Genomic DNA, 24,780 nt, shown 5'->3' with positions numbered 1-24,780 from the left:
AAGTGCATGTTTTAAAGTGCACGTGTCAGACTATGGGGAATGCGTGGGTGTGTCCACCACGCTGGGGGATGGAGAAAACAATGGAAGACTAAAAACATAATACACAAGAAGCAAGGGGAAACTAAAAATATAATGCACATAATACACAATAGTAAAAACAATATAAAAGGCCTAATGAAAACAAATTAAATCAATGAAATCACGTATTAAACCCAGGATCGGCTGCTTCTGATCCAGCTCTTTACAGAAGTGGGCCCGCTGTTCCACAGCACGGCTGCTTGTCATCCAATCATCAACATTGTAAAAATTGAACAAATCTCCAATTTTCAGAAGTTATTGGTACTACCCACACTAGGGCTGCAACTAACGATTATTTTGATAATCGATTAATCGGTAGGGTTAGTTGTCGATTAATCGATTAATCGGATATATTGAAATCGCTCAGAAATGCTCGATTTAACCCTTTGATGCATACAATTCCAACATTACGATGATTCTAGTAGTCCCTGCAACATAAGTCTGCATCAAAACATTCTTGTTTATACTGTATTCATTAGTGGTTTATATTGGAACACTTCAAACTTGCATACAAAAAGGGGGAAACCACAACCAAGTTAAATTGTAGAAAACTGTTTTTATTTACTCAAGAACATGAACCGAACCAGTGCTATTTTTCTTTTTTCTGTCATTGACTGTCCATCAGTGTGGTGCATCTTTTTTCTTTGTCCCCTCTTCTACTGTATTCAGTGGTAAACTTTATTTTAAACTTGCAAAGAAAATGAAGAGGTTTTTTTGGTGGTACATCTTTTTTCTTTGTCCCCTCTTGTTTATAGTATACTGTATTCACACTGGTTTCTTTCAAACTTGCAAAGAAAAATGGGAATCACAAAATCACAGTTAAATTTAAAACACAAAAGTTAAATTGAAGATAACAGATTCACCCCTTCACCTCCCCTCTCCTTCACTGCCTCCTTCCTTCAGCCCTTCACCTCCTCTTTCACTGCCTACTTCCTTTAGCCCTTCACCACTTTACTTCCTCTCTCCTTCACTGCCTACTTCCTTTAGCCCTTCACCACTTCACTTCCTCTCTCCTTCACTGCCTACTTCCTTTAGCCCTTCACCACTTCACCTCCCCTCTCTCCAGATATCTTCATATCTTCTTAAATAAAGTGCTTTAACGGACCTGCTCCTGGAATGTGTCTTCATATTTTCGCTCCATCAGTTTTGTGAAGAATGTTCTTGAAGGAAGTGTAGCCAGGGTGGAGGGTGTTAATCATGGCAATGAAGCCTGTATCTCCAACCATTGACATGGGCCTCATGTCGGTGACCAGCATGTTCAGGACACTGTCTGTCATGATGGCTGCTTGCCTTGGTGTACAAGCCGCATTCCCCACAACGAAACGCCTCATGGTGAGTTGTTTTTTTCTGAAATGAGAAAGACAGTATGAGCGAGTATGCCTAACAGCACTATTAACATAAAACTCAATAAAACTCACTCATTGATGATTTAGTTGATAATTGCTTATGTAAAGAAGGCCTTTATATAACAGAAGCCTCAAATGAAATTTGTCTTAGCTCACTCCTTACATTAAGATGCGCACACACACACACACACACACACACACACACACACACACACACACACACACACACACACACACACACACACACACACACACACACACACACACACACACACACACACACACACACACACACACACACACACACACACACACACACACACACACACCAATGAACAAGGGACAACAACATCTCTTTTAGCCTTAGTTTACAGACCAAGTCTGCTCTACCACTAACGTTAGCAAGTTAACGTAACGTTAACTAGCCGGTCGGCTATAACGTTAATGTTGTCGACCTGGATGCGGGCGGAATGCGCATCGACTGTTAACGTTAGTTAGATAAACAAAACAAACTATCTGCTGTCTGCTCTACCACTAACGTTAGCAAGTTAACGTAACGTTAACGAGCCGGTCGGCTATAGCGTTAACGTTGTCGACCTGGGTGCGGGCGCATCGACTGTTAACGTTCAGATAAACAAAACAAACTATCTGCTGTGAGGCGAACATTTCCACTTCAAACAACAATACACATGGGTCTAATAATGTAACACTAGTTTACATGCATATCGAGTTTGTAGTAGAATAACGTTAACTTACCCCGCTGCTGAGCTCCCTTGGCACCATCCAATGATCCAACATGTTTGCGTTTAAGGTGTTCACGCAGGGCCGTTGTGCTGCCATGCCATGCAAGATCGGCTTTGCACATTTTGCACATAACAGACTTTTTATTTCCAGTTAATATGAAGTGCTCCCAAACTTGCTAAGTTTTGGGTCAAGCTGCTTTCTCCTCGGCCATGTTTCCAAGTTGTTTGTCGTTTACTGCGCGTGCGCAAGGCGAGTGACGTAGTCGGCTCCGCGACAGCGGGGCCAGGGAGTGACGTAGCCAGCACTGCGCCGCAGCAGCTGCGATCAGCTGTTGTTTTTTATCAACAAAACAGATGGCTCTGCGGTCCAACTAATCGCGAGGCAACGAATCGATAATCAAATTCGTTGCCAACGAATTTGATCATCGATTTTAATCGATTTAATCGATTAGTTGTTGCAGCCCTAACCCACACCCACCCCAAGGTCGGGAGGTCTTCAGGTGGTGAGATTTTAACTGATTAACCTTATTATTTTAGTTAAATTAGTCATAGTGTTTATAGATAGAATTGGGATTTTTGGTATATTTACAGTAGCCCACATTTGTGGACAGTGAACAAACCCTCACTTATTGTTTTCACAGCTTCTGAATATTCACTCAAAGGCCATGTAAAACATCTCAGTGAAACATGGTTACTGCTGTTTTTGTGAAAGATGAGCATTGAACACTTATTCAATCAATTAATCAATCAACTTCATTATCAGACATAAGGTCCATAGAAAAAACAGATATAACATTTAAAAGAACACACAAAAACTCAGTACAACTATAAAAGGCACTTATACCAAAAATTCCACATCTGTGATTGGTATCTCACAGCACTGATACCAGGATTGGTCCGCAGCATGACAATGGAATTGAATGAGTACAGTTGCGTATTGTGTAGCTTATTGTTTTAAGGACAGTGTAATCCCTTATTTGAAGAGAGTTTATTGTGGATGACATTTTGAACGAGGTAAAGACCCTCCAAAAGTAAATGATCACAATAAGAAAAAGAAAGAAAGGTAGGCTTTATCAGCACATTTTGAAATATTTTGGGGGCATTTGGTATAAATCAGAGTATCAGACCCACCACTCAAAATAAATGTTTTGTATAAGATGCGGACAGCAGCAGGATCATTGTGATAATTTATTTGTAATAACCCATTTGCATACATTAATGAGAACAAAGACAAATATTTCATACATGTCATTCCCTGAAGAAAAAAGCTCAAATGCAGGTGGGATTCTTAATTAATTTCTGCACTGATTCTCTGATGAACACGGGCTGCTTCTTCTTACCAACGAAAACTTCATATTTCTTCCAATGTAATTCAGGGCATCAATGATGGCAGTGATGACACAGAAAACACTCCATACATGCAAGACTTTGCTCAAGTTTCATTTTTTTTTTATTCAAGGACGCGTTTGGGCATGTGCCTTCATCAGAGCATCATAGAGAATGATGCTATCAGCCTCTTTATAATGCAGGTAAAAATAATCATCCCCACCTGTGTAGGGGGAGGTACTTGTTTAAAATCAAGACAAAATAGAAATATAGCACTTAATAGAAACAAATATGTGACAACAGTGACTTCATGAAAAGTTGACAGAGGGAGAAGGGGGTACAGTTATAGACAACAGTGTAGAAAGTTATACGAAAAAGCAAACAGTATGAATGCAAACAGTATGAAAGATGCTTGTTGTCTCTGAGCTACAGATGCATTACGGCAGTGATACTCAACTTGTGGCCTGGGGGCCAGATGCGGCCTGCGATAGGGTGCAGAGTGGCCCCCTGACCATTTTATAATTCACAATGAAAACTAACATGAAATAAAAGTTGTCTGAGTTCCAGCTAAATTGTCAAATACTGCCATCTGCTCGCCACTCAGGCACTTATGTATGTACTTAACTAACTTAACCTAACTATCTTGTGTGCACAAAATTGTCAGACTAAACTAGGCTGTAAGTGCCAAATGTGTTCTCGTCATATTTCTGGTGGATTTGTGTGCTGTCATATTTTTATTTGTCCATGGGGTGTCGCTGTGCCATGTTACCTGGGCCCAGGTATTCTATATAGGTGCTGCCTTCACCAAAGAGCGTGGAAGGAAAGAGACGTCACTCCGGCCATTTTTGGAAACCGAATGCGCCTCGCAGTGGTCAGCTGCGGCAGCGCTGGCCCCTATAATCAGCCTCTCTAAACAGTAACTCAACGGGAGAACACTCTAAACTTCGGGGATTCACATCTTTTCCGGGCGTACTGCAAATCGTTTTTTTGTTTTTGTTTTTTCAAGATAAATAGCTAATGAAAAGGACCCGAGGTTAAAACCACAGCAACGCACTTCTGACGGAGTGGACGACAGCCGCATTTGCGCAACAGTGACAACACAAACTGCAGGATTACCATCTTTTCCGTGCGTATTGCAAATCTTGGTCTATTCTATTTACTTATACTATTTACTTATTTATTCAATGGCAGGATCAATTAGCTTAACTAATAGTAATCAAATAGCTTAACTTTTCTAGCCAGGTTCAGTCTATCCAGGCCTATCCACTCTACATTTTTACGTTAACATACATTTACTTGAATGTTTGTTATGGGTAGGCTATAGATTTATACATGATTGCAAATTCTACATTGACATTTTCCCCCCCCGATTATAGTCTGGACCATGTCTGCATATAGGCCTACTGTTGTAGTCAGTGAATTTTTCAGCAAATGTAATCAGAATCAGAAAGACTTTAATGATCCCTGGGGGGAAATTGGGACAAATTAATGCAGCTTTATCTATATACAGTATAAGCAAACATGGAGCTGATCTTTCATCAATAAATGTGTTTTCTTTAGAAATAAATAAATCAGTAAATTGAATTAGTCAATCTGAACCCATGATTTCAAAGTGCTGTATTTATTTAATAAATTAAATTCAGAATGAACGTTTACATGTTTCTGCTTTGATCCTGCCATTGAATAAATAAGTAAATAGTATAAGTAAATAGAATAGACCAAGATTTGCAATACCCCCGGAAAAGATGTTAATCCTGCAGTTTGTGTTGTCACTGTTGCACAAATGCGGCTGTCGTCCACTCCGTCAGAAGTGCGTTGCTGTGGTTTTAACCTCGGGTCCTGTTCATTAGCTATTTGGTAACACTTCATAATACTGTAACACAAAAAATGGGTAGTTACTGAGGAACGAGTAAGGAACAAACCATTAGTTCATGAATAGTTAATGATTAGTTAATGAGTAGTTGATAGGTAGTTCCTTAATGGTAGTTACTTAAGAACTGACCATTAGTTACCATGTTAACGAACCAGTAAGTAATGATTACTTCCCTAAAAAAAACTTTTTTCATTTGTTTTCTTTCACTAGTTCATTAATAGTTAATCGGTAGTTCCTTAAAGATCCTTAATGGTAGTTACTTAAGAACTGACCATTAGTTCCCATGGTAGTTACTTAAGAATTGATCATTAGTTACCATGTTAACGAACCAGTAAGTAATGATTACTTCCTTATTTTTTTTAAATATTTCACTAGTTGTTAAGTAATGGTAAAGTAAGCAGGAAGTAATGGTGTATTCCTTAGTAACTACTCAGTAAGATGTACTGCTTTACTTGAGGGGGCACAAACATGTTAAGTAATGGTAAAGTAAGCAGGAAGTAATGGTGTATTCCTATAGTATATACCGAGTTGTTAGTAAGGAATGCACCATTACTTCCTGCTTACTTTACCATCAACTCTCAAATCAACTCTCAATAACTGTCAAACTATCTAGTTTGACAGTTATTGAGAGTTGATTTGAGTTAATGAGTTATTAATTTGAGTTAGTGTGGACCAGTGATGTCACTGGTCCACACTTTAACACTCAATAACTGTCAAATTAAATGACAGACTTCAAAACCATTTACAGTTTCCTGATATACTACTGATGTTCTAATGATACAAAGCTGGTTGAAAATGGGCAGAGCGCTCCTTTAACAACTAGTGAAATATTTAAAAAAAAAATTAAGGAAGTAATCATTACTTACTGGTTCGTTAACATGGTAACTAATGGTCAGTTCTTAAGTAACTACCATGGGAACTAATGGTCAGTTCTTAAGTAACTACCATTAAGGATCTTTAAGGAACTACCGATTAACTATTAATGAACTAGTGAATGAAAACAAATGAAAAAAAGTTTTTTTTAGGGAATTAATCATTACTTACTGGTTCGTTAACATGGTAAATAATGGTCAGTTCTTAAGTAACTACCATGGGAACTAATGGTCAGTTCTTAAGTAACTACCATTAAGGATCTTTAAGGAACTACCGATTAACTATTAATGAACTAGTGAATGAAAACAAATGAAAAAAAGCTTTTTTTAGGGAAGTAATCATTACTTACTGGTTCGTTAACATGGTAACTAATGGTCAGTTCTTAAGTAACTACCATTAAGGAACTACCTATCAACTAATCATTAACTAATCATTAACTATTCATGAACTAATGGTTCGTTCCTTACTCGTTCCTCAGTAACTACCCATTTTTTGTGTTACAGTATTATGAAGTGTTACCAGCTATTTATCTTGAAAAAACTATTAAAAACTATTTTTTTTGCTTAGTTTCCACAATATGGTTGTTGTTTTACATCCCTGCACTACACCACTTCAATCAAGATTTGCAGTAGGCTACGCCCGGAAACGATGTGAATCCCCGAAGTTTAGAGTGTTCTCCCGTTGAGTTACTGTTTAGAAAGGCTGATTATAGGGGCCAGCGCTGCCGCAGCTGACCACTGCGACGTTCTTTTGGCGCTGTCACGTTTCCAAAAATCAAAAATGGCGGAGGCTGCTCGGCGCTGATGTTGCAATGGGGCAATATGGACAAAGAGCGTGGAAGGAAAGAGACGACACTCCAGCCATTTTTGGAAACAGAATGCGCCTCGCAGTGGTCAGCTGCGGTAGCGCTGGCCCCTATAATCAGCCTCTCTAAACAGTAACTCAACGGGAGTTGAACCTCGGGTCCTTTTCATTAGGTATTTATCTTGAAAAAACTAAACAAAGAAAACGAAAAATTTTGCTTAGTTTCCACAATATGGTTGTTGTTTTACATCCCTGCACTACACCACTTCAATCAAGATTTGCAGTACGCCCGGAAAAGATGTGAATCCCCAAAGTTTAGAGTGTTCTCCCGGTGAGTTACTGTTTAGAGAGGCTGATTATAGGGGCCAGCGCTACCGCAGCTGACCACTGCGAGCCTGTGCGATGTTCTTTTGGCGCTGTCACGCTTCCAAAAAAAATAAATGGCGGAGGCTGCTGGGCGCTGATGTTGCAATGGGGCAATATGGAGCTGTCATTTCTTTCCATAAAAGTTCTTTGATATGGAGCTGCAATTTCTTTCCATTAAAAGTTCTTTGCCTTCACCACCACTCACTAGGTGTTTGACCCGGAAGGGCAAATGGTTTTTGACCGTGTCGCTACCGTGTCGCCCAGCAGCGGGAACATTTGTTTGGTGCGCTGTGTCTGCCTTTACTTTCTGTTGAAAATAACTTTGCTGTATTCACATCGGTGAAATGGAATAAATGGATGGGTTCCGAACATCAAGGACAAGCCTTCTTCGTCGTTCTTATGCAGCACTCAATGCAAATGGTATCGTATGTAACATCAGCTGTAGCGAGCGCGTCACCCAGGTCATCCGCGGTTTAAGCATCTCAGTAGCTTACAGTATTAGACTGGGCTCCTTTAACACCGGCTGACACCCCAAAAACCTACAATCCGCTGCTGCACAGAAAAAATAATATTATCGTTTGTTTGTTTGTCTGTTTGTTAACTGGCCTCCTATCATTATACAAAAGTGGCCCCCGGACAGAGCAAATTGAGTATCCCTGCATTACTGAATGATGGGAGGAGGTGCTTCTGGTATTGGGAAAACCACATGCTTCCTGATGCAATTATGCGTCTCAGGCATCTGCTTCACCGGTACATGGTTGACTTTGCCTGTCTTCTCAGCGACATCAGCTTGCACTATGGTCAGGATATCCAGTAGGTGAACCCCTCTGGTGAAAATGAAACAGTGAGATAATGATTCAATGACGTTCATCATGTCTTCGTAACAATTAGACAGTTTTTGTTTTCTTGTGTTCAGACATATAGGTTTATTAGATGTTGTTTTACCTTGACAGTTTCGGCGATAGCTCTTGCCTTCCTCAGGTAAAACAACATCTAATAAACCTATATGTCTGAACACAAGAAAACAAAAACTGTCTAAGTGAGATAATGAGTTGGAAACTATGAATGTAACATATATGGTAATTATTATTAAGACATTATTTTACTTAATTATTTCGAATTAATTTAATTGTTCTCTAATACAAATCAAAGTCTTGGAGCCAGAGGGGCATAAGCAGGTTTTGATACACTTTACATAAGACCCAAAATAAAATGGTTTCATCAACTGTTGTAGATATCTTTTGATAATAATGTCATCATATAAATTCACATAGATACTACAAATTAGATCTCCTCAAGGGCTTTTACTTGATGTATAAATTAGATCTCCAGATATCCAAAATGTTACGCTCTTCTGGCTCCAGCTTTTGATCTTTTTTCGTATAGGCCTATATACTGCGGATATATTTCACGACAATAACTGAAATGCACATGATCTTAGCATATCCAGATCGATAATATTTCCTTTCACGGTAACACTTTGCAATACTGTAACACAAAAATTGGGTAGTTACTGAGGAACGAGTCAGGAACGAACCATTAGTTCATGATTAGTTCATGAATAATTAATAGGTAGTTCCTTAATGGTAGTTACTTAAGAACTGACCATTAGTTACCATGTTAACGAACCAGTAAGTCATGATTACTTCCTTAATTTTTTCCGCTAGTTCATGAGTAGTTAATGGGTAGTTACTTAAGAACAGACTATTAGTTACCATAGTTGTTACTAGGGAATTAATCATTAGTTCATGATTACTTTACCATTAGTTAGCATGTGTGTGCCCCTCAAGTAAAGCAGGCCATCATACTTAGTTGTTACTAGGGAATTCATCATTAGTTCATGGTTACTTTATCATTAGTTACCATGTTTGTGCCCCCTCAAGTAAAGCAGGCCATCATACTTAGTTGTTACTAGGGAATGCATCATTACTTCATGATTATCTTACCATTAGTTACCATCACCCTACCTATAACAAATAAATACAAGAGTTGTTCCAGGTGAGGTTTGACTCCAGGTGAGGTTTAACTAATGGTGAAGTAATCATGAACTACTGATTAATTCCCTAGTAACAACTATGGTAACTAATAGTCTGTTCCTAAGTAACTACCCATTAACTACTTATGAACTAGCGGGAATTTAAAAATGTTTAAAGTCGAAGTGAACCGGAGGCGAATGCAATAGCACGAGCGTCAGAGACTGAAAACAAATTGAGAGGCGGACCATATGCGTGTCGATGATTTGATTTGACAATTCTGTCGACTGGCTTTGGCATTGGTCAATCATGGCGTGTTCCACCCCCAAATCGAGTGGGATTCAGCGTGTTGTCGTGCTACGCGAGTGGGATCCGCGGAGTACCAGGCAGCCACTTGCTTCGTGCGGAGCGAGCGGACAATCCGATGCATGGGTGCTGCCCGCCCGCCTGAAATCTCCGAGGGGAGACCCCTGACTACCACGCTCTCAAGCGCGCGCCTTTTACGCTATTTCTGTAAATACGATATTCCTGGAATGCGCGTTTTAACGAGCCAGTTACATTTCTTTCCATTCTAAGAGATTATAGTTTTTGTTTTTTGTTCATGTTTCATGCAATTGGCCATGTTAGTAGTTAGTTCATGGGATAGGAATTCTGCCAGATGACAGGCACTAGGTGCCATTTTCTACTTCATTTGGAAGAGAAAATTATCCTGAAATGAAGATTTGATTGACAGCTGCATGTCGTGATATGATTGGTTGAAATGGGGTAGAAATTTGATAGTACTAGGTGACGTCAGCAAACTGTAGATTAGTGTTATCAATGAAATCTTGAAAAATGAACTTTTGATGTGAAAAAGTGTGAAAAACTAAAGGAATTAGATTTTTGTGATTTCTTTTGCATACATCATTAAATGGGTGCACTGCATACCCAGGTATTTGAACTAAAAGAAAAGAAAAGTAATTTTTGGGTTCAGCTCGACTTTAAGGAAGTAATCATTACTTGCTGGTTCGTTAACATGGTAACTAATGGTCAGTTATTAACCACCATTAACTCATTGAGTGCCATGGACGTCTTTCGACGTCCAATTAAATAGTGACGTAGAGTGCCAAGGACGTCTTTCGACGTCCAATGCGTTTTTTGACGGTGGGACGTGCATCAAAGCCAGATCCATCTGTTGTGAAAGTATGGTGGCTGTTGAATGTGTAAAAGCTATTTTAGGGACCCATTAGGTGGCGACAGTGCTCTCCAGATTACAGAAAGGCCAGGAGAAAAGAGAGAAGAAGTCATGAGGAAACGGAAATCGCATCGATATGCGTGAAGCATAACGTCAGCTGTGCCTGTGAACAGCAGTCATCTGCTGCCACAATTGAGCCCCATCCGTGTCCGCTGCGATAGCCCATCCATATGATTTAGTTGCCGACACGGCGACACCAGCGTCTTTCTGAAAAGTTACATTATTCTCAGCTGGCGACACGCTGTAAAAAAGCGGGGGGATGCAGCGCACTTTTCAGTGCAGATCAAACTCAGAGCAAACCGCAGCAGAGACACTCCTCCCACCACGGAGGAGGAGGAGGAGGGGGGGTGGGGCACGCAGGGCACTACAGCATACAACCATTGACAGTACACACAGACCCAGGCAGCAGGCTCGATGCATAGAGAGCAAACAAGCTAGAATAGGCTATCTGATGCCCACCAGCAGTAAGTCAAGACCAGCAAGAAGGTGTAGGGTCTGCGCACGCAGGGGCCAGCGCTGCTGGTTGCAGCTAAAAAATATTATTTGGCCAAACAAAATTCCTTTGTTTTCACTCTTTTATTGAAGGAAATTATTTTTGAGGTGTCATTATATCAGAAAATATTAGCTTCAGAGTCAATGATGTGCTTGAAATGCTTCCTTTCACAAAAGGCTGAATATCTCAGATTCTAAATTGAAATGTGTCTTTTTGCTCAAAACAACCTATCTTCTCCGGCTCATAACTAAAGAACGGAAAATGGTATCAATAAACTTTTTTTTGCTGATGATACAATAGAGCCAGCTCGTTCTTTGTGCGTGTTCGGTGCTTACATAGTAATATCACACAATATTCTGTGGGCCTCGAGAAATCACTGAAAACGCTCTGAAAACTCTGGCACTGGGAGCGTCCGTTCTCCAAAAGTGGCTGGCACTCAATGAGTTAAGGATCTTTAAGGAACTACCATTAAGGGTCATTAAGGAACTACCCATTAACTACTCATGAACTAGCGAAATAAAAAATATATTTTTTAAAGGAAGTAATCATGACTTACTGGTTTGTTAACATGGTAACTAATGGTCAGTTCTTAAGTAACTACCATTAAGGAACTACCTATTAAGTATTCATGAACTAATCATTAACTATTCATGAACTAATGGTTAGTTCCTGTCCTGACTAGTTCATCAATAACTACCCATTTTTTGTGTTACAGTATTGTAAAGTGTTACCCCTTTCACTAACCTGGGCACGAACTCGACCAGACTTTTGCACAACGACTGGATGAACCAAGAGCCTTCCTTCTTGTCTCTCATGGCGGGGAAGAGAGGAACAGTGGCCATGCCTATGAGGAAATCGGCAACTCCCGGAAGGGAGTAAGCAGAGCCATCAGCGCAGAGTGCAGGCTCGTCGGCCTCGATGTGGACTATCTGCTGTTCTTCGTTGCCCTGGCAGGCCTGGATGAAGAAAAGCTTGGGTTTTCCATCCAGAGTTCCACACTTCTCTCCACTGAAAGGCGCCTTGAGCTCGCTGATCTTGACGGGGCGGCCATCCACACCAAGCACACTTCGCTCCTCGCCGTGGCTGAGAACGATGCAGACCACACAGTCCATCTGACTGTGGCCCATCTCGCCAAGCTTCTCCACCACAGACAGCATCTTAGTTTTCTCACAATCATTCTCTATCTGCATCTCGAATCCCAGCCACTCAAACACTTTCACCAGATTTTCTGAAATACACAAAAACACCCCCCCACCCCCCCGACACACACACACACACACACACACACACACACACACACACACACACACACACACACACACACACACACGAACACAAACATTATGCACATGTAGATAAGGAATGGAATATTGGCACAGTTTACATTTGAGAAGGAATTATTTCTAGAATTAATTGAAATTAGCCTCACTTTCATCAATCTGGGTTCCTTCACGAGTTGGATTTTTGTCCTTGTCCTTGAAGTCTTTGTTGTTTATGATCAAGCACACACCATTCACTTTTCCTGGTCCCATATGATAGTTTTCCAAAATCTACAGTCAGAGATCAACAAGAAAAGAAGACAGATTACACGTTTTGTTCAGAAGTGTTCATAATAAAGCATAATTTCATAATTGTGTTCATAATTTGCATGAAGAAATCAGCCACCTTTGGGCCAGAGCTCCCTTGTTTCTCTATGGGACAGATGATCACAGTAAGGGGGGGGGGGGGGGGGTAATGATTAGAAATGTAGACATTGATCACATCATAGGAATGAAAACGAGAGACTGCATGATATTTCTTGGACTGTAGACATTCTTCTGTTTCCGTCATGTTGCCACAAGGCTAATCACAATGTCAGTTCCCTCTAATTGATCAGAAATAGGTGCAGGGACACCCCACAGTAGCAGGCTGGATTTTATGACAGGTCTAGGCCTATATGTTCATCCCAAGAAAACGATAATTTCCAGCAGGAATGGTCAAATTATGAATAATTTCAAATAAAAAAACACTGCAACTGCTACAACAATTGATCTGCAGTGTTCAATATTCACAAAAAAGAAAGAAAAGAAATCCACTCACCGGCGCCGGAATCAGGTGCAGTTAGGCCCAATTCATTGGCTTTGGCTTTGGCTGCAGAAATACAGACAGAGAAATGTTGAATAGCCCTGAAATAATTTGATGACAGACGTCTTACTTCTACAGTATAACCTCATCAGGAACATCTACTTCCTTCTCTATCCCGGAGGACTGACCAAGATTTAAAATTCAAATTGGTTCTCATATTGACGAGAGAACGAGAGACTGCATGATATTTCTTGGACTGTAGACATACTTCTGTTTCCCTCATGTTGCCACAAGGCTAATCACATGTCAGTTCCCTCTAATTGATCAGAAAAATAGGTACAGGGACACCCCACAGTAGCAGGCTGGATTTTATGACGGGTCTAGGCCTATATGTCCATCCCAAGAAAACGATAATTTCCAGGCAGGAATGGTCAAATTATGAATAATTTCAAATTAAAAAACACTGCAACTGCTACAACAATTGATCTGCAGTGTTCAATATTCACAAAAAAGAAATCCACTCACCGGCGCCGGAATCAGGTGCAGTTAGGCCCAATTCAATGGTCGCTTTGGCTGCAGAAATACAGACAGAGAAATGTTGAATATAGCTGAAATAATTTGATGACAGACTTCTTACTTCTACAGTATAACCTCATCAGGAACATCTACTTCCTTCTCTATCCCAGAGGACTGACCAAGATTTAAAATTTAAAATTCAAATTGGTTCTCATATTGATAGAAGTAGCCTTGAGGACCACAGAGAGAGACAGAGGGGGTGGGGGGCAGAGAGAGGGAGTTTTAGTTTTAGGTCAGAGTAGAAGAGTACTCCATGAACCTATGTACGATTCGGAAATCGATTATATCGCAACGGTGTGGTCTTGCAAAAAACAGCGAAATAAGTTTTGTGCAGGACAGTCCACACACGCTGTGTGATGTGGTTTGGTGAAGATTGGACAAATTTTGAAGGAGAAATAGCAGGGGGGATAGCTTTTGGAGAAAATGGCGGAAACTCTAGTTAGACGGAGATGGGGAGGGCCTCCATCAGCAGATGCGGAATAACCCAAGGAATTCAGGGAAAAAATAATTTTGATTGTATGCTAGGGCTCAAAAGTTATGGACCAAAACGTAAAGAGGGCTGTTATAGCGCCACCTAGTGTTCCACTAATGTAATTTTTCCGCCCATAGGGTGACTGTGAACCTACCTACCAAGTTGGGTAGCGGCAGGTCTTGGTTTCTGAGTGGGACCATTACAAAGGAAGGAAGTAATGTGCAGGCTTGCTGCAGCTGCTCCGCTCTGTTTTGCACTCTTTTGTTAAGTATATTTTTATCCATCGCTCTTTTCCCCCCAGTTATAACGTGTGTGTTAATAAATAAGTATGGTGCCTTCTGAAACCATGCGGTTTAGAGGAGTTTTGATCGTCTTTCTGGCAGGATCTGAGGAGGGCACAATGTTACATTGCACATGGCAGTGTGTTAAAGTCACAACATGTTGGTGTGATTTATGTGACACTCTAACAAAAATTATGAACACATCAATTCCATTCGACCCAGAGCTCTGTCTCTTGGGAAATGTATCAAACTTGAAGTTGAGTCAAAGTACCATGTTACTTCACGGTGGTATTTGCGTGTGCCCTTTCCCACTCATGAGAAAAATGTTTTTTTTCCCATGTGATCATTAATGTAGTTACGACGCCTACATTAAAAGTTTCTAGCTCAACTCAACTCGAGCTTTTGAACTGAAATCCATTTTTTAAGACCATTAATGCATGACTCAATTATAGCTAATTCAATTAACTATACAAGTGAGGTCTCCAGACCATATTTCAAGCTGAAGGCCACTCATGCATAATCCGATCATCCCCTGACGACAGTCAAGTCCTAGCATAACGTGGTCAGTCAAAGTCCTAGTATGACGTCTGCTATGACGTCAAATATGACGTCAGTTAATCCTCATATATATAGCAAGGGTTCTACGTCACCTCTCTCTCTCTGGCCGATCATAGCAGCAGTAGCTTCACGGCAGTCCATCTCCCTCGAAGCCTCCTCCGAAGCGTTGTTTTGCTCCATATCTGCAGACCGAATCAGCATCCTCAAGCCTTCTCCACTCGTGGATATTCCCCGCAGATCTCAACGCTCCCCTCTCCATTCCTGGTATGTCGAGTTCCGAGCCAGAGCAGTCCATGGACAGTGACGACAGCTTAGACATCGCTTCCCTGTTCCGGACCGGCCACGGAGCGTACTTGCTTTCCGAGGCATCCGACGAAGACGTTGGCGAAGCGGCCGGACCACAGGCTGCCAGCATAGCCCCGACGAGAAGGCCCAGCGGGCGTTCCCGTGGCACGGGGCGCGCCACTGCGACGGCCCGTGGTAGGAGAGCAGAAGACGAAGCGCCGCGCCGTGGACGCCCAAGAACACGTGCGAGCGTGCCGGAGGGAGAGGCCGCTCGGCGCGGACGTGCGAGAGGCCGCGGGCGAAGACCAGTAGAGGCAGCTGCCCCGAGAGCTGGGAGCCGCCGGGGAAATGCAGGCCGCGGGGCCGCCGCGAGACGCCACGTACTTCCTGGTCGCACTGACCTTCAGGCCGCCGCTCCGGAAGCGGAAGCGGCCCCATTCGTAGCTCCGCCGAGCCGACAGGGGTCGTCAAGAGCCATTCTGCTGTCCCTGCTAGATGCGAGCAGATCAGTAGAAGCTCGTCTGAGCGCCCTGGAAACCCCCCCCCCATTCCCCCCACGTTCGCTGCAGCCCAGCCGGCGCAGCAGCCGATCCTGCCCCCGCCCATGCAGCAAGCCGACGTGCTCCCCACCACCACCCAACCCGCCCAGATGAACACTCTGGCGTCCGCCACGCCCGCCATCCCATTCGGTATGCCTTTTGTTTCTTCTTGTGCTAATGTTTCTCCGAGGCTGAGGTCCAAGATTTTAAAGGGCAGAGACATTAATTTAGTTAGCATACTCCTGCCATCTCCCGAGTGTAAAAGGAAGGTTACGGGTGACCCAGATGGCCCCGTCTATTTAAAGTCGTCCGACCCCCGCCTGCCCAAAGACCTTTCCTTATGTGACTTTGTGACAAAGTGGGTGAGAACACACCATTTGTCCCCATTGCATATCACCTCTCAATCTTCATCTATCAATTAGTCTTACTTGCATCACCTGCATTCAGTCATCAATCAGTCAGTCAATCATTCTCAGTAGTGAGGTCACTGGTAAGACCAAGTGTGTGGGGGGGGTAGGAAAATAAATCTCAGTGATCTATCAATGTTTGTGACCTGTTTAGGTAAAGCTTGCAAACCTATGTTTAATGGTGAGCTGTGTTTAAGTATTTCTATGTGGAATTGTGTGACAACTTGGAACTTTGATACTTGCCTGTTTCAGAAGATGTACGGACTCCACCTGCACCAGTACAATGGTTTAGACAGGAGGGGCTCTTGGTGATTGAAGGGGTGGCTATATAAGCAGTTGCTTTTGGGCTGCTGGGGAGAGAGATCAGCATGTAGCTGTGTGCATGGGATGGTAATTTAAGTTCTGTTATTATGAGTTGAGTTTTGTTTAGTTAAGTCAAGTTAATTGTTTATTTGGAATTTTCTATTTTTTGTACTTATTTTTTGGATCACCTGCACATTGTGAATAAATCACATTTTTGCTAAACCTGGACAAGCCTCTGAGTCTGCCTCCTACTATTGCATGCCACTGGTCAGGCTTCCTAACAGACTTCCTGAACACGTTTGGCGTCTACCGTGACGTGATCTGCGAAGTGTACCCAGAGCGCCGCCATGAGCTAGACAAATATCTAGCGCTAATAGGGGACCTCTACTCCAACCACGGTAAATTGTTCTACCAATATCATAAAGCATTCTCCGCTAAAGCCGCCCTGATGATCACTCAGGCCAATACGCGGCTTAACTGGTCCATCATGGACATGCAGATATTCACGTCGCTGGTTAGCGGGCGGCCGGCGAACACCTGTTACTCGTGCGGCGAACCGGGGCACTCCGCACAGTTCTGCCCAAAGGCGGCCTTCCAGTCCGGCGCCGCCCCCTCCCGGGCGCCCGGCACCAGCGGTTCCTCCCAGGCAGGCAATCAGGTGCATAACTATGGCCTCAACACGCTCTGCAAATATTTCAATGAGAACGTGTGCACGGTCCCTAACTGTTCCTTCCTGCACGCATGTAGCTTTTGCGGGGACGCCCACCCCCGCTCCGCCTGCCCGCGAAGGAACCGCCCCCCAAAGCTGCCCCCCAAGAGGGAGAGATCAGGCTTCCGGGGATACTAAAACTCCACCCCTCCACCCCCATCGACGTCCCAGCTCTAACACAGGAGCTGTTCCTTCACCCCAACCGCCCTTTCGTCGACTACTTATTGTCCGGCCTCTCCCAGGGGTTCAGGATAGGCGTAGTCTCCCCCCCCCTGGCCCCCCACATATCAAAAAATTTGCAATCCGCCCTCAAGGAACCCGAAGTAGTCTCCCAACTTCTCGCCAAAGAACTATCTAAGGGATTCCTAATCGGCCCCTTCAAGTCCCCCCCCCTTCCCGGTGTTCCGGACAAGCCCAATAGGCATCGCCACGCGCAAATATTCCGGCAAGAAAAGAATGATAATCGACCTCTCGGCACCCCGGCACGGCCCCACCCCCAGCATAAACAGTCTAATTCCCCCCGAACCCTTCTCCCTCCACTATGCCACAGTAGACCACGCCATCCTCCTTATTAAGTTTGCGGGGAGAGGCGCCCAGCTCTCTAAGGCCGACATCTCGGACGCTTTCAAAGTCATGCCCATCCATCCCTCCCAATGGCCGCTGTTCGGAATCAAATGGGAGTCGAGGTTCTACTTCGCGGTCAGGCTCACGTTCGGCTGCAGGAGCAGCCCCGCCATCTTCAACTCCCTATCAGAAGCGTTATGCTGGATCCTGCTGAATAACGAGCGTCTCCCCGCCGTGCTCCACATGCTGGACGATTTTCTGCTGGTGGACCCCCCGTCGGTCCCCTCGGTCTCCCTATTTAAACTGAAGGGGGTGTTCCGAAAGCTAGGCGTGCCTCTAGCAGAGGAGAAAACCGCCGGCCCCGCATCATCACTTGAATTCCTGGGCATCAACCTCGACTCCGAGCTCATGCAAGCCTCTCTCCCCCTCGAGAAACTCACCCGGATCCGCGAAATCGCCCAGGCTCATACATCCGCCACCCACGTCACCAAACGGGAGCTCCTGTCCCTCCTCGGCCACTTACATTTCGCCATGCGCATAATTCCCCAGGGCCGCTCATTCATTTCTAGGCTGCTCGACTTGGCGTCCTCAGTCCCCGGGCTCCTCGACCCGGTCACCCTCGACGGGGGCTGCCGGTCCGACCTCCGGTTCTGGTCTCACCTGTTATCGGACTGGAACGGGGTTTCCTTCTTCTACGAGGACGTCGTTTCGTCGGCTGACGACCTGAAATTTTTCACAGACGTGGGCTTCGGGGGGCTTTTCGGAGCCCGGTGGTTCACCGGCCCATGGCCGCGGCAGTTCGCCGGGCTGGACCAGTCCTCCGCGCTGTACGAAATCTACCCAATAGTGGTCGCATGTCACCTGTGGGGGCATCTCTGGGCAAGGAAACGGATAGCCGTAAAATGCGACAACGCAGCGGTGGTTGCCATAGTCAATAAGAGGCGTTCAGCATCCCCGGATATCATGCCTTTCGTGCGGCGCCTGACCTGGCTCTCAGTCGCCCATAACTAATTATAGTAGCCCAGCACCTCCCCGGTCACTCTAACATCCTTGCTGATCATCTCTCCCGTTTCAATTTTCAGGCGTTCCGCAGACTCTGCCCCGAGGCCGACCCATCTCCAACGCCGATCCCTCCATTCTCCGCCCTCACCCTCTCGTAAGCCAGCCCCCCCCCGTCCTGCCCCCTCATCACCACAATCCCCTTCTCACCAATCTACTCCACACTGCCCAACTCTTCATCAGGAACGGCCTGGCCAGTTCCACGGTCAAAGCCTACGATTCGGCCTGGCGGTCATTCGCTTCGTTCTGCGTCTCAGTGGACCTTCGCACTTACCCGGTCCTGCTCCCCACGGTATGCGCGTTCATTACTTTTTGCGCAACCACCCGACGCCTGCGCCCCCGTTACATCCGCAGCCTAGTGGCGGGGATCCAGTTCCACGCAAGGCGATACGACCCCGCGTTCCCCAGCCTGTTCTCTTTCGCCATCATCAAGTCCCTGCTAAAAGGGATCGCTAAGGCTTTCCCGTCCGCCCCAGACGCCAGGCGTCCCATCACCCTCCCCGTGCTGCGGCAGCTGCTGACCCACTCGAGAGAGGCCAGCCCCTCACGGAGAAAGTCAGGGTAGTTGCGCCAAGGCAGCCAAGTAGGCCAAGCCGGGAAGCGCCAAGCTAAACTTTAACGTACCAAGATCGAAGGCCTGACCGAGTTGGGAGCGCCAGCCGCAAATAGCTGTAAGTCGCTAAAAAGGTCGAAGGCCGGAAAAGTACAATCGCGAAGCGCCAAGGCGGCCAGGTAGGCCAAGCTGGGAAGCGCTATCGCGAGGTGCCCGACCGAGTTGGGAGCGCCAGCCGCAAATAGCTGTAAGTCGCTAAAAAGGTCGAAGGCAGGAAAAGCATGTACCAAGGCCCGACCGAGTTGGGAGCGCCAGCCGCAAATAGCTGTAAGTCGCTAAAAAGGTCGAAGGCCGGAAAAGTACAATCGCGAAGCGCCAAGGCGGCCAGGTAGGCCAAGCTGGGAAGCGCTGTCGCGAGGTGCCCGACCGAGTTGGGAGCGCCAGCCGCAAATAGCTGTAAGTCGCTAAAAAGGTCGAAGGCAGGAAAAGCATGTACCAAGAACGAAGGCCCGACCGAGTTGGGAGCGCCAGCCGCAAATAGCTGTAAGTCGCTAAAAAGGTCGAAGGCCGGAAAAGTACAATCGCGAAGCGCCAAGGCGGCCAGGTAGGCCAAGCTGGGAAGCGCTATCGCAGGGTGCCCGACCGAGTTGGGAGCGCCAGCCGCAAATAGCTGTAAGTCGCTAAAAGGGTCGAAGGGAAAAGTACAATCAACTACCGGCGCCTGCAGATCTCAATTGACCTCCGGTAATCAGATCTTCCTTTTGGGGGATCTCCTAGCCTATGCAGGTGCCCTCCTCTTGCCTCAAGAGCAGCGCCACTGGCCAATGGAGTCAAGCGCCAAAGTATTTGCCATGCATGCCGATTGCTAAATAAAGTTTGTCTAATCCTACCAACTGGCCTCTCATGATTGAAGTGAGGTCTCCAGACCATATTTCAAGCTGAAGGCCACTCATGCATAATCCGATCATCCCCTGACGACAGTCAAGTCCTAGCATAACGTGGTCAGTCAAAGTCCTAGTATGACGTCTGCTATGACGTCAAATATGACGTCAGTTAATCCTCATATATATAGCAAGGGTTCTACGTCACCTCTCTCTCTCTGGCCGATCATAGCAGCAGTAGCTTCACGGCAGTCCATCTCCCTCGAAGCCTCCTCCGAAGCGTTGTTTTGCCCCACCCACCTCCCCAGTCCGCCACCAACGAGTCTTGACTCCTGATCCTCCACGGGGGGGGGGGGGTCTCCTAGCCTATGCAGGTGCCCTCCTCTTGCCTCAAGAGCAGCGCCACTGGCCAATGGAGTCAAGGGGGATCTCCTAGCCTATGCAGGTGCCCTCCTCTTGCCTCAAGAGCAGCACCACTGGCCAATGGAGTCAAGCGCCAAAGTATTTGCCATGCATGCCGATTGCTAAATAAAGTTTGTCTAATCCTACCAACTGGCCTCTCATGATTGAATTGATATTATATAGATTGATATATGCGTGCAAACAGGCTTGTAACGACGCATTATGTAATAACTGCACATTATGTAATAAAATGCCAAAATGTAATAACATCTCACTTTCAATATGTAATAACGGCGCATTATGTAATAAAATGCGCAATATGTAATAAATCGCCTCAACGCAATATGTAATAGCGTTTGACGCATTTTGTAATAAATGGATTACATATTGCGCAGATTATTACATATTGCGGCGGTTGCATTTTTTCTGGTTGGAAATGTAATAAGTGGCCGCATTATGTAACAAAATTAGAAAATGCACTGACTTTGTCATGGGGGGGGGGGAGTAGGCTAATAAACATATTATGTGTCAAAACCAGTCAAGCAACTATATATCTATAGTTGTTATTTTAGGCTACTTTATTTGATGATATGGTAATTATTTTACTTATTGACTGTTCTACGTTAAGGAGATACTGTGTGATACGGTGTTATGTTATGCTATTGTGTTAGGCTATGTGGATATTTCATGAGTGCGAGCAACTTGTCCCAATTTCCCCCCGGCCGTGCATCAGTGCGCACCCGACTTACATTTCAGTTCTGGCATTTACAAGTGATAGAAGCGTGGTTGACATAGTCGCATTTACTGCCTCAATCCATAGATTACAGGGTCATTTAAACATAGGAAATCCATTAAGAGTTGAGGATTGCAGAGACGTTTATGAATTGTCTGATATTACGCACGTAGTTTTTTTGGCTGCACAATTCTGTTATTCGGCCTCTCCGCACCGCCCCCACGCTCCCCCCGCCCGCCCGCTCTACTTTGAGGATGGAATTGAGGATTGCAGACATGCACATTTGATTTAAATCGGCAAGCATTTAGACATTTAACTGCTGCCAGCCAGCAACATGTTATGGTTTTTTGTTCATTTAAAATTAGTTTTAATTCTATTTTGTTTGATGTTGCAGATGGACTTTGGCTGATCAAGAGGATATATTCAGACTAAAATCCTTCATCAAAACTATTGGAGAATGGGCTCCTGCCGCTCCTCAATAGGCTATGCGTTTCTCATGCGTTTGGATCATGCTACACCCTTCCACCAATTTTCAACCGAATTAATTAATTAATTAACAAGTGGTGAGGCTCTCCTCACTAACTTTGCACTGTAAGCACAGACAGCAGTGCATAGATAATTATTTTTGAAATAAACGTCAACAAAAATTATTTTAAAATTAAAAATGTGTTTGCTATAAATATTTTATGTATGTAAAAAATGATTCAATTGATCATTTTTCAATAGCTACATTTTGACTGGGTTTGTAAATATTCTATAAGGCCGGAATTTTGAGAGAGAGAGAGAGAGAGAGAGAGAGAGAGAGAGAGAGAGAGAGAGAGAGAGAGAGAGAGAGAGAGAGCTGCTCTGTCCCCGGCTGGAGCTGTCCCCGAAAATGTCCCCTTTGTGGTCACAAAGTCAAATAATAATACTGGCAAGAAACTCGATAACAGAGCATTTGCGGCACCACAACGTGCCGTGGTTTTCCCAGGACCCAGCCGCCCGCAACTGAAGCGGCCCAGAGGTGACGAACGAGAGGCGGCATCTGCTTGCTGCTTTTGCTACCGTCAGTAACGTTTGTATGTACACCAAACTCCATTGAAAAAAATGTCAATTTTTAACATGATTGGCGATGGATCATTGTTATCTAGTCATTAGCCTACTCCCTAAATTGGCCTTCAGCCATCAAAACTTTGATAACCCGGTTTAAATTAACACAATTAATTGAATTGAAACCTTTATTTATCCCTGAGGGGAGATTCAGGCGTCAGCAACAGCAACAGCAGCAGGGGTTAAAAATACAGAGCAGACAGAAAATAGTAGGAGATAAATAAAAACAGAGAAAAACAATACAATTTAAAACAATAAGTTAGTCTATGTGCAAAGTCCGTGTTTTGTAAAGTGCAGGGCCATGGCCAATTATGGTCATATTTATCTCTAGATTACAATTTTAATCATTAAAATTGCCTTTTAGTATTAACATGATTTTTTTAATTATTTTGTCAGCATTTAATATTAAATTAGCAGTTAATATGGTCATGTGGCCATTGAATACTTGCAACTGGTGAGCGACACCCTAAACTCAAGGAAAGTGTTTACTGAGGTAATAAATCACTACTGTAATGTTTTTGTTTTGTGTAAATAAATTATCCACCAGTTGGTGATGTTAAAGAGAGAAGTTGTCCCTCTCTATGTTCCTGCTACTCTACACAATACACCAGTATTTCCCATGAATACTGGTCTAATTTGTGGTAAAATGTGCTAGATAACTAGTATGTAAACTGCTTCTTTTTCAATTGTTTCAAAATCACAAAGTTCTTCATAGATCTAGCCTCTTACTTTTGCTCTCAAAGTGCACCAGATTGATGCATTTTACTGTAAAATGTACACAATTTTTACTGCTGTGAAATAAATCGGAGCGGCCGAATAACAGAATTGTGCAGCCAAAAAAACTGTACGTGCGTAATATCAGACAATTCATAAACGTCTCTGACTGCAATCCTCAACTCTTAATGGATTTCCTATGATTAAATGGCCCTGTAATCTATGGATTGAGGCAGTAAATGCAGCTATGTCAACCACGCTTCTATCACTTGTAAATGCCAGAACTGAAAAGCAAGTCGGGTGCGGACTGATGCATGGCCAGGGGGAAATTGGGACAAGTTGCTGGCACTCATGAAATATCCACATAGCCTAACACAATAGCATAACATAACACCGTATCACACAGTATCTCCTTAACGTAGAACAGTCAATAAGTAAAATAATTACCATATCATCAAATAAAGTAGCCTAAAATAACAACTATAGATAGCCTATATAGTTGCTTGACTGGTTTTGACACATAATATGTTTATTAGCCTACTCTACCCCCCCCCCATGACAAAGTCAGTGCATTTTCTAATTTTGTTACATAATGCGGCCACTTATTACTTTCCAACCAGAAAAAATGCAACCGCCACAATATGTAATAATCTGTGCAATATGTAATACATTTATTACAAAATGCGTCAAACGCTATTACATATTGCGTTGAGGCGATTTATTACATATTGCGCATTTTATTACATAATGCGCCGTTATTACATATTGAAAGTGAGATGTTATTACATTTTGGCATTTTATTAGGCCTACATAATGTGCAGTTATTACATAATGCGTCGTTACAAGGCTTCTGCTTTAGGCTACATCATTTAATGATTTAGAGCGCTACATTCCTCTGCTAAACTCACCGAGTTCCGTTGCCTGCACGGGGCAGATCTCTTTCAGTATCTTGTGAGACACGTCAAAGGCTCCCTGCCCCTCGAAGGTATCGTACAAAACCTTCGCGATGACGGCCGGTTCTTTCCCCTCCACCTGGTAGAGTTTGACCCTCTCCTCGCGCTCCGTCAGCTCGGTGATGAAGTCCCTCAGCTGTTCCTGCGTCAGGCGCTTCAGTATCTCCCGTATAGCTTTCTTAATATTGCCGGCCATTTCTAATCAATATGATCTCGTCAGAAATAGGCCGAAATTGTCGTCCTGTATTGCAACAGTTTTACCGTATTCTCTGCCAACTACCATGAAAGAAGTGAAACGCACCCAGCAGCATCTGTTTCCTATAGTTATGGGCGGATCCAGGCCCCTCCCCCTCCAACTAGGGCCAACTTCTTGAAATGGAAATAAGGAATGTGGGGCAGTAAAATAAGATAATCCTTTATTTGTCCCACAAGGGGAAATTACAGTCCGGGCGGAGGGGGGGGGGGGGGGGGGGGGGGGTGTAGGGGTCACTCGGTAGTGAGTTAATAACTGCAATTGCTTCAGCGTCAA

At 44.1% G+C, this 24,780-nt stretch overlaps 1 protein-coding gene across 1 annotated transcript; it reads right to left on the bottom strand.

Annotated features, from left to right (window-relative positions):
• Positions 1-3,381: 3,381 nt before the first annotated feature.
• On the bottom strand, positions 3,382-24,561 carry LOC310788140 (caspase-3-like). The gene is made up of 7 exons (XM_083649653.1): positions 24,207-24,561; positions 13,699-13,746; positions 13,189-13,239; positions 12,775-12,800; positions 12,539-12,659; positions 11,854-12,337; positions 3,382-8,236 (listed from the first exon to the last, which is right to left on the bottom strand). Exons 1-7 carry the CDS (start codon positions 24,445-24,447, stop codon positions 8,071-8,073), a joined length of 1,137 nt encoding a protein of 378 aa, XP_083505779.1. The 5' UTR covers positions 24,448-24,561; the 3' UTR covers positions 3,382-8,070.
• Positions 24,562-24,780: the final 219 nt, after the last annotated feature.

The sequence above is a fragment of the Poromitra crassiceps genome (assembly GCF_964638095.1).
Source record: "Poromitra crassiceps genome assembly, chromosome: 13".
NCBI classification, from domain to species: domain Eukaryota; kingdom Metazoa; phylum Chordata; class Actinopteri; order Beryciformes; family Melamphaidae; genus Poromitra; species Poromitra crassiceps.
This window is presented reverse-complemented; position numbering and strand designations above follow the sequence as displayed.

What these genes read in the sequence shown, in the direction of transcription:
- LOC310788140 (XM_083649653.1), bottom strand. Translation starts at nt 24,447, where the DNA reads ATGGCCGGCAATATTAAGAAAGCTATACGGGAGATACTGAAGCGCCTG. An exon ending in CGTGCAGGCAACGGAACTCG is followed by an intron (nt 13,747 to 24,206) that starts GTGAGTTTAGCA and finishes GTATTTCTGCAG; the next exon opens with CCAAAGCGACCATTGAATTG. An exon ending in TGCACCTGATTCCGGCGCCG is followed by an intron (nt 12,801 to 13,188) that starts GTGAGTGGATTT and finishes TCTGTCCCATAG; the next exon opens with AGAAACAAGGGAGCTCTGGC.